This window comes from Atractosteus spatula (genome assembly GCF_055471065.1).
Source record: "Atractosteus spatula isolate fAtrSpa1 chromosome 10 unlocalized genomic scaffold, fAtrSpa1.hap1 SUPER_10_unloc_6, whole genome shotgun sequence".
Lineage (NCBI taxonomy): Eukaryota > Metazoa > Chordata > Actinopteri > Semionotiformes > Lepisosteidae > Atractosteus > Atractosteus spatula.
In genome coordinates, this window is record NW_028296626.1 from 724,999 (window position 1) to 745,349 (window position 20,351).

A 20,351-nucleotide genomic window follows, 5' to 3' on the forward strand; every position below is an offset into this window, starting at 1 on the left:
CCTCAGACATACCCACAGCCATGCCGGCTCGAAGTGGGGAAAGATTTTTCCCCAAACCACCTCCAAGACCGGTGCCCTGAACTGCTTTGCCACAACCAGCCTGTGGAACACGATGGTGGTGCACCCCAGGAGGCTCACCCCATGGTCCCCCCACTTCACTGTCATCTCCCTGAGCCATGCACCGGTCACAGCTTCTCCAGCCAGCTGTCCAGGAGGCTGAGTTTGAGTTGCTCAAAGTCCTGGCGGATCTAACTGCCAGACAGCTCATCGTCAACCTCCCGCACAGTGTCGACAATAGCTTGAGCAGGTAGAAAGCCATCCTTTATTTCGTAAAGAAGATCCCTGAACTAAGACAATTCAGCCTCATAGAAACATCTACTCCATCGAGACCTGAGCCAGGTGGTTGAGGAACAGAGGCTGCTCAAGCAGTATTTGTCCCACAATAGACACTTTTTTGGGAAAAAAAAATTGAATTGATGTATCATGTGAACCCTTGCTCTTAAGATGGAAAGAGATTGCATTTGGTATTGCATGCAATTAGATGCTAATTATTTTATTTACTTTGCCCTCTTGTTAAGATTAAGTGTTACATCAGGAAAATAAAGTATATGCTCAGTAGAGGGGTTGTCATATTTTGTCTGTTAATCAAACATAATCAACAATTATGGACAACCATTTTTTGCCAAGGTTGTGAATTATAATGCCTTCAAAGTCGCATTTAAACTTTCTGTAAAATTAAAAAAAAACACAGAAATACAAGCGGGCACTGATTTGTGTCCAGAGTACTCCAACGTAACAAATCCTGCTCCAGAAATGGTCTCTTCTCCCCTTTTGAGCCACTGCCCACCAAAAGGTCTCTGCGTGTCTCTGTTAGGGAGATGTCAAGATGCTGAGCCTGTGCTGTGCTTCAGTGGCGGGTGTAGAGGACACGCTGTTGTACATGGAATGCAAATTGAGCTCCTTGGACATATAAACTGACAGATGGTTTAAACTTCTCTCAATATACAGGAGATCCTGTGTCCGAAATCCTGAGGTGCCTTTCTTCCTGTCTTGTCATACAGAATGTATCATTAAGGACAATCACATATGGCTTGATTTTGTTACTGGAAGTATTTATTTCCTTTCTTGGAACAACGTGTTTTTCGAGAAATTCATACAATTTGCGAAATATGAAATACAAATCTTGCTTATGGTGCAGAATAAATACTGCCAGCTGGGAAGAATATGACAGCATTTTTTTTTCTTTAACCAAAAACCTGCAAAGGGAGACGTTTTCGTTGTGGAAGGGCAAAACAATAAATCTGTTCCGTTTCACAAAATTCACACTTACGAACGGCGCAAGTCGCAGGTGATTCACTCCTCTTGACTAGGTGGCGCTAGGAGGTGCAGTTAAGTTTATATCCGGCTGCAGAAACTCCTCTTTCTCAGCTCCGCTTCTCGATTGTTTTGAAGCCGCGGCCGCGCTAACGAATGACGTCATCACACGGCGCTACACAGCATACCTGTGGGTGCTTGAATGATTTTCTTTCTATAAAGAAGAAAGTTGTTTTTTTAATAACTTCAGTTTCTGAAAACGTAGCATCTTGTCAACTGTGTTTATGCTTGAACAGAGCACAGCCCTGACAACAGAATAAAAATAAAGAAGCTGTTCTGTTTAAACATCGCAAGTCAGCCTTTGTTTCTGATCGACTCTGAAGAAGGATGGCGGAGTACTTGTTAAATCTGCAAATCCAGCTTGACTCGTTCATGCACGTTTTGCTCAAATCGATCGTGTATGAAGTGTCAGAAGTTTTTGGAAACAGGATGTCTGACTCTGAGAACGAGTTTGAAGACAAACTCCGCAGCGTCTCCCAGGTCCTGGTGAGACGGGCCGTGTTTAAAATCACACAGTGTGTGGAGGACAGTGTCGGGAGTGAAATGGCGCAGCTGAAGAAGGAAAACGAGAGCTTGAAGTGGAGATTGCAGCTGTGGGAGGAGGATTCGGGAGCAAGAGGAGATCAGGGTACCCAGACGCTTCCCTGTGAAGTCACTGCAGAAATAAAAGAAGAAATGGACATGAAACTGTTGTCAGGTCAGTGTAGTGACGTGTATGAAGTCAGAGTATGTGTGTGTGTTTAAAACCAGTGTCTATAACTTCCTCACTGGTGAGGTCTGTGTCTGTATTAACTCCTCTGGAATATTAATCCACTGTATCTGTATTAACCCCTCTCTCAGTGCAGTGTTAATGTACTCTAGTGTCCAGTCAGTGTGTCTGTATTTACCCTACTCTGTCAGTGCAGTGTTAATATGCTGCAATTTCCAGTTTGTCCTTGTCTGTATAAAGTGTTAATGTACTGTAGTGTCTAGTCAGTGTGTCTGTATTAAGCCCTCTCTCTCTCAGTGCAGTGTTCATGTACTGTAGTGTCCAGTCAGTGTGTCTGTATTAACCCCCCCCCTCTCTCTCAGTGCAGTGTTAATGTACTCTAGTGTCCAGTCAGTGTGTCTTTATTAAACCCTCTCTGTCTCAGTGTAGTGTTAATGTACTGTAGTGTCCAGTCAGTGTGTCTGTATTAACCCCCCCCAGTGCAGTGTTAATGTACTGTAGTGTCTAGTCAGTGTGTCTGTATCAAGCCCTCTCTCTCTCAGTGCAGTGTTCATGTACTGTAGTGTCCAGACAGTGTGTCTGTATTAACCCCCCCCCCTCTCTCTCAGTGCAGTGTTCATGTACTGTAGTGTCCAGTCAGTGTGTCTGTATTAACCCCCCCCTCTCTCAGTGCAGTGTTAATGTACTGTAGTGTCCAGTCAGTGTGTCTGTATTAACCCCCCCCTCTCTCAGTGCATTGTAAATGTACTGGAGTGTCCAGTCAGTGTGTCTGTATTAACCCCCCCTCTCTCAGTGCATTGTAAATGTACTGGAGTGTCCAGTCAGTGTGTCTGTATTAACCCCCCCCCCCCCCCCCTCTCAGTGCAGTGTTGATGTACTGTAGTGTCCAGTCAGCATGTCTGTATTAACCCCTTTTTCAGTGCAGTGTTAAAGTACTGTAGTGTCCAGTCAGTGTGTCTGTATTCACCCCTCTCTCTCAGTGCAGTGTTAATGTACTGTAGTGTCCAGTCAGTGTGTCTGTATTAACCCCCCTCTCTCTCAGTACAGTGTTAATGCACTGTAGTGTCCAGTCAGTCAGTGTGTCTGTATTAACCCCTTTCTCTGATTGCAGTGTAGTGTTAATGTACTGGAGTTTCCAGTCAGTGTGCCTGTATGAACCTCTCTCAGTGCAGTGTTAATGTACTGTAGCGTCCAGTTAGTGTGTCTGTATGAACCGCTGGAGAGGTGCGTTCTTGCGGTCGGGGAGGTTGTGGGCTGCAGGAACATCAAGTCGCTTCCCGCATGAGTGGAGGGATAGTTATTTTCCTGCAATCTATTGATCTGGCAAATGCCCTGGTGGTAAAGGGGTCGTCCTGGACGGCACCTTCACCCCGGTGCTGCCGCTCGCGGCCCCAGCTTGGAGGATCACCCTCTCCAATGTGTCTCCGTTCATGAGGAACGAGCTGCTGTAGAGGGAGCTGTCCCGTTACGGACAGGTGGTCTCTCCGATCAGGAGGGTCCCTCTGGGCTGCAGGGCATCTTAAAAAACCCCATGGAAGAGATCAATGTGGATCTTAAATTTCGGATTGACACCTGTGATTATGTTGCATTCGTGACTTTGGAATCGACGAAGTGCTTCAGGTGCGGGAGCGAGGGGCATGTGGTGAAGAATTGCCCGGAGGTGGAGTATGAGATGGGCAGGGAGCCTCAGCCCCAGGGTGCACAGGAGGCCAGGAGACAGCGTCAGGCAGCGGGGAGTGGAGCAGTGCAGGGAGGCAGCAGGGAGGCAGAGCCCACGGCCGGGGTGCAGGAGAGGAGATCGCTGGAGGGGGCAGGTGAGCCCGAGCTGGTGGTGTCCCATGCAGGAGAACAGATAGCGAAGAGTGGACCACCTCAGCCCTCAGATAGGAGCTCCCCACACCGGGGAGCAAGATACGAGCGCTGGTGGAGCAGGGGAGCTGCAGAGCCCAGCTGCTCAGGAGAGTCAGGGAGAGAGAGAGCAGGCAGTGACACCGACGGAGGAAAACTCGTCACAAGTGCCAGCGAAAACTGTAGACACAGTGTGGGGAGGAAATGAATTAACATCCGGAAAAATAGACGATGGTTTTAAGACACCGTGGAGAAAGCGCACAAAAAAATCTGTGCAGAGTGCGGTGCAGAAAAAGCACAGCACAGAGAGCTCGGTGGAGGGCGGCTCTGTCGCCGGCCCGGGGGCCGCGAGTGACTCAGACACTGGGAGAGTAAGGACGCGCTGGAGTGTCCTCGCCGCCGCCGCCCGGAGCTCCTCGGAGTCCGGGAGCGACGATGACGAGGGCGGCTTCACAGACTCCTCTCTCGCCTCGGGCTCCTCGGCCCGGCAGAGCTGCAGAGTAGGCTACAGTTTCCAGAGCATCAGGGAGTTCTTAGAGAAGACTAAAGGTAAGAGGGGAACTGTGGTCGAGGACTTTTTTCCCGACACTGAGCTCTTTGTCCTCTCCGCGACGCACCATCTGAAAAGGCTCAGGTGCGAATGACTTCAGCGATCAAGAGAGATGGTGCCTGAAGAGCTTATTGGGTAAGATCAGGGCAGGACCGCGGAATGCACCTCAGCACGAATGAGTCCCGTCTCTTACATCACATCACTATCCGTCTGCGTGCTATGTGTCTGTTCGTGTTTTATGTTGTTTCTTTTTTTCTTTTCCGCAAACATGGGCGGCATTAGAATAGGGAGTTTGAACACCAATGGGTGCCGGAGGGCTTTGAAGCGAGCTGCGGTGTTGGAGGTCATCAAAGAAAACAGCCTGCAGGTGACGTTCCTGCAGGAGACCCACACCGACAGCTCCAACATCATTGCCTGGCAGCGGGAGTGGCAGGGGGACATTGTGTACAATCATGGGTCCCCTGTGAGCACGGGGGTCACGGTGCTGTTCTCTGTGGGGTTCAAGCCCCTCTCTATCGCCGTCCATGAGGTTGTGAAAGGTCGCCTGTTACTCATGCGAGTAGTTTACAGGAAGAAAACCTTTGTTTTTATTAACATTTACGCATCCACAGACGGCGGAGAGAGGGTCACCTTCTTCAGGGAGCTTGAAAATGCGCTGGTGACCTGCCAGCCTGAAGAGCTGGTCTTCCTGGGGGATGATTTTAACTGCACAGAGAGCAGCACACTGGACAGGAATTATGCAGGAATCACGGAGAGCCACATGGCCTGTCGGCCAGGGAGCTGCGCAGGATCCTTGTCAAAGCTGACCTCACTGACATCTGGAGGAGATGTCATGGGGACACGAGGCAGTACACCTGGGCCCAGGTCAGAGGGAACACCCTCTCTCTGGTCAGGCTGGACCGCATCTACTGCCGTAAACATCATTACAGCATCGTCAAGCAGTACTCCCATCTGTCCAGTGGGCCTGTCGGACCACTGTCTCACCATCTGCACAGTCGTCGTCCCATCAGTGAGGTCCCGCAGTGCCTACTGGCACTTTAATACCCAACTGCTTGACGATGCTCACTTCTGTGACTGCCTCGTGTTCTTCTGGTAGCAGTGGAGGAGTCAGAAAGCCCACTTTGTCTCCCTGAGGCAGTAGTGGGATACTGGGAAGGTGCAGATTCGCCAGTTCCGCCAGCAGTACACTGGAATTGTCACGAGAGGTATCCGTGAGTCCATGAAGGCTCTGGAGAGAGACATTCTGGAGCTCCACCAGGCTCTGGAGTGTTGTGCAGACAGGAGGCTAATTGATAACCTCCACACTCAAAAAGAATCACTCATTGGCCTTCTGGACACAAAAGTACAGGGAGCTCTAATAAAATCTAGGGTTCAGAGTGCATCACAGGTAGACGCCCCGACTCGCTACTTCTTTGGCCTAGAGAAGAAACCGGGCCAGAGCAGGCAGAACCTCTGCCTGCGCTCGGAGACAGGGCAGGAGCTGCACGAGGCTGGGCAGATCCAGGAGAGGACCGTGCAGTTCTACAAGACGCTCTTCTCCAGCGAGGCAAGTGAGGACTCGGTCTGCACACGCAGGTTCCTTGAAGACCTTCCACAGGTCCCCGAAGAGGAGGGGGCATGGCCGGAGAGGCCTCTATCCCTGGAGGAGCTCTCCACTGCACTCAGTGTCTTGAGTAATGGTATGACCCCTGGCCTTGATGGCTTGCCGGCCAAATTCTACTGTGCCTTCTGGGCCGTGCTGGGACCTGACCTGCTGGATGTGTTCTCGGAAAGTCTGGAGCACGGGGACCTGCCACTGAGCTGCAGGAGAGCTGTTGTCACCCTGCTGCCTAAGAAAGGGGATTAAAGTACTGTAGTGTCCAGTCAGTGTGTCTGTATGAACCCCTCACTTAGTGCATTGTTAATGTACTGTAGTGTCCAGTCAGTGTGTCTGTATTAACCCCTTTCTCTCTCAATGTAGTGTTAATGTACTGTAGTGTCCAGTCAGTGTGTCTGTATTCACCCCTCTCTCTCAGTGCAGTGTTAATGTACTGTAGTGTCCAGTCAGCATGTCTATATTAACCCCTTTCAGTGCAGTGCTAATATGCTGCAGTGTCCAGTCAGTGTGTCTGTATTTACCCATCTCTGTCAGTGCAGTGTTAATATGCTGTAATTTCCAGTTTGTCTCGTGCAAGTATTCACATTACTCCTATCCTGGAGTCCTTGCACTGGCTTCCTGTCAAGTTTCGTGTCGACTTAACAATCCTCCTGCTTACCTAAAAGGCTCTCTATGGCTTGGCACCTCAGTACCTGTCTGAGTTATTGCCCTACTCCCCACCTCAGAACCTTCGCTCTTCTAATTGTGTTCAACTGTTTGTCCCCCAGTCCTTCTACACTCTATGGGTAACATGGCCTTCTCCTGTTTTGCCCCAAGCTCTAGAACTTTCTCCCCACGGATATCAGAGTCACTTTCTCTAAGCTTCTTCAAATCCAGACTCAAAACCTTCTTCTTCAGAAGAGCCTTTATTTATCTGTTCTTTACCCCTCTGCTCCTACTGGATTTAGTACCACCATCTACTGACTCGTCTAACTGTGTATTCTCATCATGCTTATATTGTGTATTTTTTGTTGTTGGCCTTCTGTAAAGTGCTTTGAGAAGCCACCTTTAAAGGTGCTATATAAAATAAAGTTTATTATTATTATAAGTTCTTGTTTTCTTTTCCTGTATTTACAGGCACAGAGACCAGTGCTCTCTCTGACGCTGGGGAAATGGCTCCTCTTGAACAGCAGCACAGTGAGGAGGAGTGGGGCTCCAGTTTGATGCAGGAGAGAGAGCTCACTATCGCAGAAGGGAAAGAGACACTCAGTGAGCAGCACACAGAGAGCAGACAGAGTGTCGAGGATCTGGACTCTGTGCCCATGATGAAGACAGAGCCTGAGAGTGAGACACCTGGGCTCTTCGTATGTGATGATTTAATAGATAAGATTAATAATCTGGACTCGAACAATATTACACAAGGTTGTAATGAACTGGGCTGTGTCTCTGTACGAGAGCACAGTGAAGAACTGGATGTTTTAAATCTTACAGAGCAGGACATGGAGTCCAAGTTGATTGACGCTGCAGAGCAGCAGACTGATGTACCTGGTGAAGAGAACAGTACTGAGTCACAGCACACAGAGAGGAGTCAGTACAGGGAGGAGCAACAGCAGCTCCTACAGGGCTTGATAATTAGGCCTTGTTCTGTTCAAGTGGAGAGACTGTCATTGCAGAGTCTCAAACAATCATATGATCCCTTAGTATCTGATGGCTTTACACACAGGTTTAATAATCTGGTTACTGAGAAAATTGTTAAAAGTTTTAATGAACTGGAGAGTAGGTCTGTTCTTGGGAAAAGAGGGGAACAACTGAATGAACTAGACAGTTTTAGTCTCAGAGAGCTGGAGAAGGAGCCCCAGATGATTCACACTGCTGAGCAGCACACTGAAGGACATGGTGGAGAAAACAAATCTCAGCACACAGAGCAAGACCATTCCATGGAGCATTGGCAGAATAAGAGACCCCAGCACAATCAGAGGATGAGGAAGAATCACTCAAGGCCTTGCTCAGATGGAGTGGACAAACTGCCATTATGGCACAGGGAGGAGCAGCGTTTCTGTTATTCTAGCATTTCAAAGCCCTACCAGCACCTTCACACAAGAGAGAGACCTTTCAGATGTAGTCATTATGGGAAGAGTTTTAGTCACTTGCACCTCTTAAAACAACATCAGCACATTCACACAGGAGAGAGACCATTCAGCTGCAGTCAGTGTGGAAAGAGTTTTAGTCAGTCAAGTAGCTTAATAGCCCACCGGCGCATTCACACAGGAGAGAGAGCATTCAGTTGCAGTCAGTGTGGGAAGAGTTTTAGTCTGAAAAGCCACTTACAATCACACCAGCGCATTCACACAGGAGAGAGACCGTTCAGCTGCAGTCAGTGTGGAAAGAGTTTTAGTCGGTCAAGTAGCTTAATAACCCACCAGCGCATTCACACAGGAGAGAGACCATTTAGCTGCGGTCAGTGTGGGAAGAGTTTTAGTCAGTCAAGTAGCTTAATAGCCCACCAGCGCATTCACACAGGAGAGAGACCGTTCAGCTGCAGTCAGTGTGGGAAGAGTTTTATTCAATCGCATGACTTAAAAAAGCACTAGCGCATTCACACAGGAGAGAGACCATTCAGCTGCAGTCAGTGTGGGAAGAGTTTTATTCAATCACATGACTTAAAAAAGCACCAGCACATTCACACAGGAGAGAGACCGTTCAGCTGCAGTCAGTGTGGGAAGAGTTTTAGTCGGTCAAGTAGCTTAATAACCCACCAGCACATTCACACAGGAGAGAGACCATTCAGCTGCAGTCAGTGTGGAAAGAGTTTTAGTCAGTCACGTAGCTTAAAAGCCCACCAGCGCATTCACACAGGAGAGAGACCGTTCATCTGCAGTCAGTGTGGGAAGAGTTTTATTCAATCGCATGACTTAAAAAAGCACCAGCGCATTCACACAGGAAACAGACCATTCAGCTACAGTCAGTGTGGGAAGAGTTCCAGTCAGGTGACTTAAAAACACCAATTTAGTCACCAGGTTTTTTATTTAATCATAGTCTAAGTCAAGTCAACTAAAATGTCTTTTAGTTCAAGTGGGTAGATGCGTCAGCATGTGACATCCGAAGAAGGCTCCACAGCCGAAACATTTATTTTCTTCTCTTTTCAGCATGGAACAAACCTTTACTTGTTCCCAAAATGTCTATTAGTCGTAGTCACTTTGTAGTCACCCAATTTTGAGTTCGTCTGGTCAGTTAAATTGACTATACTCTTATTTACAGTTGACTAAAACAGAAATAGTTCTTGTCACAGAGTTTAATTTATGTGGATAAGAGAGCATATATATCAAATACAAGAAATATTTATGCAATGAAGGGTAAATAATAAAGAATAAGATACTGTATGAATCTCTTTTAATAAGAAAATCTATTTTGGCACCGTTAGTAATACTTCAATTTTTTTTTCAATGCAACTGCAGACAGGACAAGCTATATATACAGTGCCTTCAGAAAGTACTCACACCCCATTGTTTATTTCTCATTCTGCTGTGTTGCAAAGCCAAATTAAATCATATTTAAATGTTTTTCTCCACTCCTGTAGAAGCAATTCTCTATAATGTTAAAATGAAATTAAGTATTTATAATTCTGAAGACATCTATTAAAAATAAAAATGGAAAATTACTTAATTGATAAGTATTCACTCCCTTTGTTTTAACAACCTAATTTGGGTCAATTATCTTGAGAGATCACACTAAATACATTAACAAGGTACACCTGTGTTCATTTCAAATTCACCGGTGTTCAATTGCTTGATTGCACAATAGATATCACTGACTGTGAGGTCTCACTGAAACAGCAGATCAGATCAGTCCTGCTATCATGAAGACCAAGGAGCTACCTTTGGAACGTTGAGATGAAGTTGTTAGGAGGAAAAAAAACTGGAGAAGGTTATAAAAAGATTGGCAAAGTTTTGAACCTTCCTAGGAGCACCGTTAAGTCCCATTGTAACTAAATAGAAAAAACATGGCACAACCCAGACACTACTTAGATCAGGCCCTCCTACCAAATTGAGCAACCGGACAAGAATGGTGATTGTCAGAAAAGTGACCAAAAGTGGCCAGCTCCAACACTGACAGAGTTGCAGAGCTCTTTGGCTGAAATGGGAGAAACTGCAGACACAAACAATCTCTTGTAATACAATACTTTTGTAAATGAGAAATGTAAATCTTTCATTTTGAAGAACAAATGTTCTTGAATAAAAAATATTTTTGATTCATAAATGTGTTGAATTTAGTGTTCTTAAAACGAGGAAAAAAATGTTAAAATGTGGAGGTGTAATGGGAACAAAATGCGACAAAATTCCAGTGGGTGAATACTTTCTGAAGGCACTGTATATACACTCACCTACTGTGACAAGACCCTGCTGACACTACCCTGACTCAGGGAATTCACACACACAAAAACACAAGACAAAAGCCATTTTAAGGTCCAGCAGGATTTAACACAACAGAGTGTAGAAGAAGCTACACCACTTCATAACCCTGCTTCACAACAACTAACACTCATCTTCTAACTCTGCTGGTATTCTCAAGCTAACCCTGTCAGCCTGTTGAAGGTGTAACTGACAGGTATCACATGATGCACAGTTTATATGCACATCCTATTCACTCCCGGAAAGATACCAGTGTGCAGCATTAATGTATCAGCTACTACCAGAAATATTAGTTTATGGATAATGTCATAATGCATTTATTTTACATTGTTAGAGAGTGAGACTGCAGGGAGGAATAAAGATTTCCTGATAATATTACTGTTACACCTGTAGCGGCAAGGCTTATTAAAATACAGGAATTAAGTTTTGCACTCTCTTGCCAGTGAGGCCCAATCTCTCTCTTCATCTCTGTGGTGCAGCCACAGATAAGCTATTCATGCAGGCTGATTTAAGGTTTCTTTGATAAGGGACAGCTCCCAAATGGGGATGCACTTAGCTAAGCCTGGCTATCATGATCAATGGTCATCCATTGGCGCCTATCTGTCTAGGGAGTGCCAGATGGACATCTGGACTGCATTCCTAAGTGTCAGGGGTGAGTTACTCACATCTCACCTTGATCAACCAATCAGGAACTGGTAGGGCCGAGTAATCCACGTGGGTCTCTGATGCCCATTAAACTTTCAGCCAATGAACGACCTGAAGTTCCTCCAGGTAAAAACAGGCAACACAGAGGGCCTGAAGAAGAATTCCAAAAAGAACAATTCCAGGGGTGCGAATGATTCCAGGGCAGGACGACCCAGGAGCAGAAGGCTCCCAAGAGCAGGACATTCTCGCAGCACGCCTCCTGACCATCCTGAGACTCAGCCCGGACCACCATGTAACGGCCAGTGTGTCCGAGTGCCAGAACTTTCCTTGTTCTAAGAGTCGAGAGCGGAGGTTGCCAGCGCGTAACCAGAGGTTGCCACCCGAGGTTAGCATCAGCAGCAAGCCTCGTGAACAGGTCGGAACTGTGGACAGCTGAATCAGTATTCAGAACTAGCGTTTCATCAGGAACGAACCGTTCTTCTTCCTGACCAGCTGGGACCCACAGTCAGTTTTCTCCTGTGCACAAACTTTGCTAGTTAAAGCCAACACTAACTAGCTCGGTCTTCAGAGAGCAGCGCAGCAGGAATCTCTCCAGCCGCACCGAGCACCGCTTGGCACCTAGCCAGAGAGCACGGATTGGACAGCAACAAGCCTGCAACTGTTTCTTTGTCCGGGGGAGATCTGAATCCCCAGAGATTGGATGAGTATTCAACTTCACTGCATTACTGCTCGAGAATTCAATTGTTATCCCAACCAGTTGATATCAATTTAATTCCTAAGAGTTATGTACTTGTTTTGAGTATCTAATGTAGAAGTTGTAACCAAGTTCATTCAAGAAACAGTCTATTGAATGATATACTGAACGTATGTCCTCTTGATATGTGTAACTCTTTGTAACTGAATGAATATATACCTTTTGTATTCTGCTAACCCTCACGATAAGATCTGTTAGATTTACATGCACCTTCTATGTATTAATAAATGTATTTTAGTGTATTAGTACCTGTGTGTGTGCGTTGTTTGAGTTATACCGCATGGTTGGATTCTAAGGCCATAAAAAGAATCATTTTGTGATTTACTGCCACAATTAATAATTGTCCCAGTAAATGCCCAAACCCCTACAGAACTGGTGCCTCATGAGAGCACACTACAACAGCTTTCTGACCTTTTTTTATTTGGTAGCTAGTACTGAATTGATCCCAGGATGTCATCCATTTGTTTCCTGAAAGAAAACTATCCCACCACCCTTTGTGTGAGCTATTGTCTCCCATGCTCATTTTTAAATGTACTTCCCTGTGGTTTCCATTTGTGAAACAACTTGGATATTTAGCTTGTTCCATGCTCCCACATCCCTTTGTGTAAAGGAGTGCCTCCCTTCCTGACTGGAGGACCTTATCTAGCTGTCTTGAATGAAGTCAGGGTATCGGCTTCAACACTATCACTGGGCAGCATGTTCCACACACCTACAGCTGCTTTCGTAAAGAAGCCAATTTGAAATTCACTTGTGCCCTCTAGTGTACTAGTACAGTGTACAGTAACACTTTGGTATTTATGAGGGTTAGGTGCCTTGAGGTCTCCTCAGATGGTGAATTTTCAAACATGGAACTTAATGCCTTGCGGGAAAATAATGTGTGGTTCCACAGTTCACAAAACCATAATTATTTTTGTTATAACTATATCAAAAATAATTGATATTAGTTATTAGTATTTTTAAAGAAAATGAGTACTGAAAACTTCAGAAAAGCATTCTGTCCTCCCTATAATTCTAATTATTGTATGTGCAAACTAATAAGATCACTGCTATATAACAGATTACCATGTACTGGACTAAGTTTTTCTTTTCATTGTTGTGTGCATTTTCTTTCTTTTTAGATCTTATTTTTATTATTGTTAAAAAATGCAGCACTATCGTCTTGTAATGACGTTTATTACCTCACAGGAATAACTGACAGGAAAGTAAATTGAAATTGATAGTTTAGGGATTCATGGAAGATATTTGTTTTAATAATATTTCTTTTATCTGGCAACACAACACTGAGTCGCGCACAGGCACTGCTCTGGTAACAGGTCCACATACAAGCCACTTCTTACGCTTTCCTGAAGGAAACTGAACAACTGAAGCATTACCCAGGATGCACTGCTCCAGAATCATGTTAAGTCATGTTAATGCAGTTGTGCCTTATAACATTGTAAAACCTTATAACACTTTTGTGCAAAGAAGCGAAATCACGAATATTGAACACGGTTTTACTACAGAAAGTTGGCTGTTAGTAGCTTAGAGTTTAATGAATAAACCGCCTTTTCTAATTTTCCAGAATTACTACTCCGTCAAATGGACAAATTTTCAAAACTGGAGGAACTGAAATTAGTACTGGGTCCATCTCCAGGAATTGTGTGTGCCCTACCAGTTGGATTCAGTAAGGTGGTTACTCTAAGGAAACTGTACTTGAATATTACCAAACAAGAGGAAGACACTATATTAGGTAATATCAGGTTAATCCATCCATCCATTTTCTAAAGTGCTTTATACAGTACAGGGTCATGAGGAAGCCAGAGCCTATCTAGCAAGTAACAGGGGTAAGTCAGGATACACCCTGGATGGGATGCCAGCCCACTGCAGAGCAGACAGATACAAACATACATGCACACTCAGATCAGGGTCTGTTCACCTACCAGCACTGCCAGTGGAATGTGGGAGGAAACTGCATCACCTGGAGGAAACCCACATGAGCACAGGGAAAACATGCAAACTCCATGCAGACAGCACTGAAATTGAACCCAGGGCCACTGCGCTACAAGGCTAACCCTAACCCTGAACTGGAATAAGTGGTTAGAAAAAGGGATGGATGGATGAGTCAGACTAACAAAGATCTGTTGGAATGAATGGCTACTCCTGACCAAGACTGGGAAGCAGTTTTTAGGTGATCAAAACATGATTCCAAAAATATTGTTCCAGAGCAAACAAATATGGGTGTTTGGACTGCATTTTCTTCTAAAACATCAAACCATTTTGTCTTTAAAAACACTTAACATGACCGAACAGATGTGTTCCTTGGAGCAATACGAATGCAAAAAATATTGCTGCATGTATCTAAATATCTGCCTGAACTGCATTCCATCTTAAATTTCCAAACTTATTTATGTAATGAACTACAAACTTCCCTTTATAAATGCGATAGTGTGTGACAAGTAGAAGCTACATTAATGCTTACAAATAACCAAAATGTAAGTCTTACAAAAGTGCTGATGGAAAGTTAAAGGACGAAGGAATAGAGCGCACTTTGGGAGTTGTCACAGCATTGTTTGAAAAGGCACAAGCAGATAAATTAAGAATACCAATACCAAAATGAATCAAGGTAAGGACAATGCTGAGGTCAAATCAATATACAGTAATTATTATTGGGAAAAATCCTACTGTATTATTGCAATGTGATTGCACTGCCCTTCTTGGTGAAAGAACCAGAGGCTGTGGTTTTCAGGAGGAGTGACCAGTCATCGTCTGCACCAGTAACAGTATGAAGCTGCTGATGGGTGGTTTTTGTTTTTTTGTTTCTGTTTCAGCGTGGCTTTTCACGCATTTCCCACTCTTGTCCAGCTTTGTATTGGAAAGTGACTCCTGTCCTGCATTGGAAAGCATCATCAGCCCCCTGCCTTGCGCTAGCCTGCAGGAGCTCAGACTGGGCTGCATAGCGTTCACCGGTTCTCAGCTGAGCTCTTTTGGTGAGCCGTTTCCTTCTACCAATGAGTCTGTGCCATGTTCTGATGGATCATATTCCAGATTGTTGTTCTAGCAGTTCTAGCACACCAACGGGTTTTAAAGAGTTTATCAAAACTAGTAACCCTGGCCTAGACTTTTTCACATATTACTGACAAAATAATGTCAAAATAACAAAAGTCTACAGCTCATCCCAAATCAATTAGAAATCTAAGACAGGATGTAACTTGCATGAGTAGTTCACTGCTTTTGCTATGAAACACTTGAATCCAGGGCATTATCCTCAACAACATGCCTGGGTATCTTGTTCTGCACTCTCATAGTTTCCTTCTGTCCTCTTTGGTTCACATTTCACTGTTCATTCTGAAGATGTCCAGCCAGTGTTTCTATTTCATTTTCATTTGAAATTACTGTTTAGAGTGTCTGACCATTTGTTTTTCACTTGGAGGACGTATTTTACAGTGTGTGAATAAAAGTAAAATAAATTGTGATTCTAGGTTTATTTCCCTTGCACAACCTTTTCACAGATCAAACTGTACAGAAGGTATTCTATTTCTGGACATAATAGAAGAGAAAATGTAAGAGGTCTTTTATCAAGTAAACAATCACTCTAACAGTTGTAGTTGTGATCTCTGCTAATTGTAATGTTTTGTTTTTTTTCTCAGTTGCACAGCTTGGAAGATTCACAAATCTGAAAGTGCTGAAGCTGTGTAATGAAGTGTTTGACACTGTGGAAGTAACGCCAGGTTTCGGTAGGTGGAAACTAACTTCTAAAAAGCCAGGCACTTCTCACTGAGTTATTGAAGCTTTCATGTGAACGACTCGTCTTATTGACAATGTGACTGTAACATATTTATGATTTGATCAAAAGTTCTTTGAGTTTTTTAATATAGGTGAAATGATTGTTTGCGCTGCAATTCAGCTCCAATTTCTTTGGGATGTTGGGCATGATTGTGTTGACCTAAAACCAATTAGCTTGCTCTGTCCATGGGTGGCACGGTGGCTCCCTGGGGTGTATTGCTGGGACATTGGCATTGCCTGTCATTGCATTAGCAGTTCTGGAGCCCTGGGTTTAATTCCGGACCTGGGTTCTGTCTGTGGTGAGTTTGCATGTTCTCTCCGGTTTAGTGTGGGTTTCTTTCAGATGCTCTGGTCTCCTCCCACAGTCCTCCCACAGTGGTAGGTTATATAGGTATGTGCACATCTACATACATCCAGGATGTATCTGCCAGGCACGTGTTTCTTGCTGGGATAGACTCCAGCTGCCATGCAGCTCTGTACTGCATAACATGGCTAGAAAATGGATGGATGAATTTGGTTGACAGAATTATCAGTTTTTTCAAATACATTGCATAGATATTGTATTGTATGTGTGTCTATAAAACATTAAAATATCTACAGCTGGCATCTATATGTGCCCTGTGATGGAAAACCAAATGATGAAAACATTTGACTGTCCATTGGACTTGCTGTAACAGTCTTTAAACACAGGCTAATGCAGAGAAACAGACATGCGCAAATACAGGCATAAGGCTCAGAAACAGGACTGTTTATTTATAGTGCAGGGAAATAAAAAACAAACTCCAAAGGAATAATCTAGCTCTTTTTCAGTCCCTCACTATCAGGAGTGGGCAGCTAAGCTAATTGCCATCTTTAACTGAACAACTCTTAACTCCAGTCTCTCTCTCTCTGTGACTCTTCACAAAAAACATGTGTTTCCCTGAGTCTCTTCATACTAAACACTTCCAGAACCTTGCAGCTCTGTCCTCTGTGTCTTTCTCTTGGTCCCTCAGATGCACAAAGCCTAACGGAGGATCTGCCATCTGTCTTCAAATGGCAGAAAGCAAAGCAACTGACTTTTGGAAGCTTGAGCTTCCTTCTTTGTGATCTGACACCTGACCAATAATCTTCCACCAGCAGGTCTTGTGACAGCGGGCAGCAGCTCACACCCCACAGCATTCTGGGAAATGCGGTCCAGACAAGAACCTCAAGTTTGTCTTGACTCACTCCCCTCTTGCACATATTTGTACAGTATGTATAGTAAAGAGACTGAATGTCCTGAAGGGACAGGCCGTCCTGAAAAGAGCTGAGTAAATAAGTGCTGCTAATTATCTGTGTTCTCAGCTTGTGCACTGCAGAAACTTAAAAACCTTGAAGTCTTGCATCTGCCGTTTGGAAAAGGCATTAAAAAAGCAGCTGAGATGATTATTACAGTTTGTCAAACTCTGCCGTACTTAAGGTCCCTTCGAATGCACTCCTGTTTGAACAATGACAGTCTTGTCACATTTGGTAAGTTGTACAGAGATCCTTTATGTTTAGAATAGATCTACAACAGAATAAGTGCTTGTTATGACAAGTCTACTGTATGATTTTCAAATGGTGTAAAAATAAGAGCTAAATCAAACCTGTCAGTGCTGGGGCCCTGGGTTCAGTTCCTAAGATGCTCTCTGTGTGGCGTTTGTATGTTCTCTCTGTGTTGATGTGGGCTTCCACCCACATGCTGGTAGGTTAATTAGCCCTGCTGTTTGTGAATGTGTGTCCGTCTGCCCTGTAATGGACTGGTGTGCCATCCAGGGTGTATCCTGCCCTACGCCTGTTACTTGCTGGGATAGGCTCCAGCTCCCCTGCGACCCTGTGTGGGATATTCTGGTTAGGAATACCAGAATATCCCAGCTCAGAAACAGTACTCTCTACTTTATCATATGTTTTGTTTTCCATGTAATTTTTCAAATACATTGCTTAGGATACATTCTATGTCTGTTTATAAAACATTCAAAATATCTAAATAAAGTGAGTGTTTTTAGTTATTTTAATCAGGCATAGGAAATCATAAAATAGAGCTTTTTCTCATTTTTGATAAGCTTCATGCCAGAATTGTTATCCTATTAATTTAGGACTGTGTTGTAATAAAACAGTAGTTCTATTTCTAACAAAAGTGCATTTTATTTTTCAATGCAATTGAAGTTTTTTTATTAGAAATATATATAAACTTAGTAGTATTAGTATTCTCAAAAAATAATATTGTTTAAACCTATCTATCAGGAAAACATTATCTTGGTTGATACTACTGTTTTGAAACGTTCCTGGAAATGACATTCAAATGAATTAAAATGCTTGATTTTGTGATTTGAACTGTATTCAACCTATGGGCAGAGTGGTGGCTCTGTGGCTAAGGAACTTTGCCTGTGGCTGGTGTCACGCCCTCTGCAGCCAGAGGGCGCTCCTTCTCTGTCCTGTCCCTAGTTTCTGGTCTGCTGTCCTTCCTGTCCCTCTCTTTCCCTTGGGCTATATATTTCCGGGTCTTGCACTCTGTCCTCGCTCAGCATTGACGTTCGGATGTCCTGAGACCCGCCTAGCACCAGGGCGCCCCACGTCCGCTCCCTGAGGGCATAGGTTTCTATACGGCATTCCTGAACTCTTTGCACTATGAGCCCGGGCCTTTTTCCCGTCTCGCCGCTACGCATATGGGTCTTTTCCGCTCTCCTGCTCCCCACGGTTAGTCCCTTTGGACGTCCGTGACAGCTGGAAGGTTGCTGGTCCAAATCCCGCGGCTGGCAGAGGAATCCTACTCTGTTGGGCCTCTGAGCAAGGCCCTTAACCCCAACTGCTTCAGAGGCGCTGTACAATGGCTGATCCTGGGCTCTGACCCCAAGATTCTCTCTGTCTGTCTGTCTCATGGAAGGCAAGCTGTGGTATGCGAAAAGACAAATTCCTAATGCAAGAAATTGTATATGGCTAATAAAGTGATCTTATGTTATCTTATTCCATGTAATAAATAAATATAAATATTTTTTTTAGCAAAGGCAACTCAAAATGGCCATTTCCTTGGACTTCATAAACTCATTATAGATCACAGCATCAACACCACAGAAAGAGGTTGGCAGGAATTGTTCCACTGTCTGGGGCGCCTGAGTAACCTGGTGAAGGTGGACATCTCCAGACCCGTGTCTCATCTGCTGAAACCTTCTTCCTGCCTGGTCGTCGCCTGTGTAAGGGCCATCGCGCATCTCCCTAGAATCCAGCATGTTCTTCTGCCGGGCTGGCTGCTGGACGAAATGGACTGGAAGCTGTTCGAAGACACGAAGAAGAGGCATCCTCAGTCACGACACATTCGTTTGACCTACAAGATCCACGTTCAGCCAAAGATTATAGAAAGCGTTTGAACTTTAGTTGGCAACACGTACCACAACTTAAACAACAGAAATCAATCCCCGTTCGACCATCGCTTTCAGACGCTGTTGGCACCCGGTGAAGTACAGGTGTACTTGAAATGAAATGAGATGTGTACTTGTACTAATTAACTTCTGTCTCTGTGTTTTTCTATTATTGGAAAATAAGACTGCAAAACCTGAGACCTCAAAATATATTCAAACACTGTTCTTGTATCTTATGTGGAAATAGAAAGGGCAGAAGGGTCATGATCTGTTTTGTAACCAAATGTATTCTGTAAAAGGATGTGATGAACTGTCTCCGGTCATTCGTCCTGCTCTCCTAATATGGACTAGCTGTAGATTGCTGTAATAGCTCTCACTATGTTGTTGTTACCGAGGGACTGTTGTTCGCTGTAATCTGGTATCCCATGACACCAGTTAACTGAGGCTCACACAAGCACATCACCAGTTGGGTCATCTGTCATTCCAGCATCCCAAAGACTGGAGTTACTTGTGGGAAGTAACTGGCCAGAAGGAGCCCCAATTGGAAATGGCTTCACCCAGAGGTTGAATGAATATTCAAGTGCTTGTGAAGGGCAGGGTCTTTATTAACAGCGGTTCATCTCTGATATCCACAAAATGTGTCCTCTCAGACATTTCCAAATGTGTGTGTCCAATGTTTTAACTGGGCCATGGAAATGTCAGGGAATGACGATGCCTAAATTAAGGAATTTCTTTTATTTTGTAACTGACTACACCACCTAGCAGTTTGAAAGGGTGCCAGGACTCTCTGGGGAAAGCAGGGATATTGGGGATTTGGGGGTACAGAGAATTAAGTTGTGGTGGCAAATGTAAGGGTACGTTCAAGGAAAGAACCTTCTACGTCTTTTTAAAAGTGATTATTCATGATAGTTCGTAGGAACACTGCCCCCTTCTCTGTCCTGTGGCTGTGGTCCAGTAATATACAGCCAGAGTGCTGATAGTCTTGCAGATGGAAGAGGAGGTTCATCCTGTTGATATCAAGGCGGTGTAGTGTTATGAGTTCGGTAATCGGGACCGAACCAGTGAGTGAACCCACTTGCAGGAGCAAACAAAACCAAGTCGTAATCCGAAAGAAAACCGTAATCGTAGGAACGAGCCGAGTGTCCAGGGGAAGCCAGAAATCCGAAGGGGACCGAGTACCGAAGCCGAAGCGAGATCCGAGGTCGTAGTCCGTAGAGCAATCCGAGAATCCAGGGGTAGCCGGTAATCCAAAACAGAGCGAAAGTAACCAATCCAAGCCGAGATCCGAAAAGCCGAAGTCCAAAGGGAAAAACCGCAAACCGAAAGCCAAGAGGAACACAGAGTAGAAGAAGCGCAACCAGGAAGCTCGAA

At 44.7% G+C, this 20,351-nt stretch overlaps 1 protein-coding gene across 1 annotated transcript; it reads left to right on the forward strand.

The window, feature by feature from the left end:
• Nucleotides 1–1,701: 1,701 nt before the first annotated feature.
• LOC148811927 (uncharacterized) lies at nucleotides 1,702–16,634 on the forward strand. The gene is made up of 4 exons (XM_088908699.1): nucleotides 1,702–2,071; nucleotides 7,195–8,628; nucleotides 8,713–9,044; nucleotides 16,620–16,634. Exons 1-4 carry the CDS (start codon nucleotides 1,702–1,704, stop codon nucleotides 16,632–16,634), a joined length of 2,151 nt encoding a protein of 716 aa, XP_088764825.1.
• The last annotated feature ends 3,717 nt before the right edge of the window (nucleotides 16,635–20,351 follow it).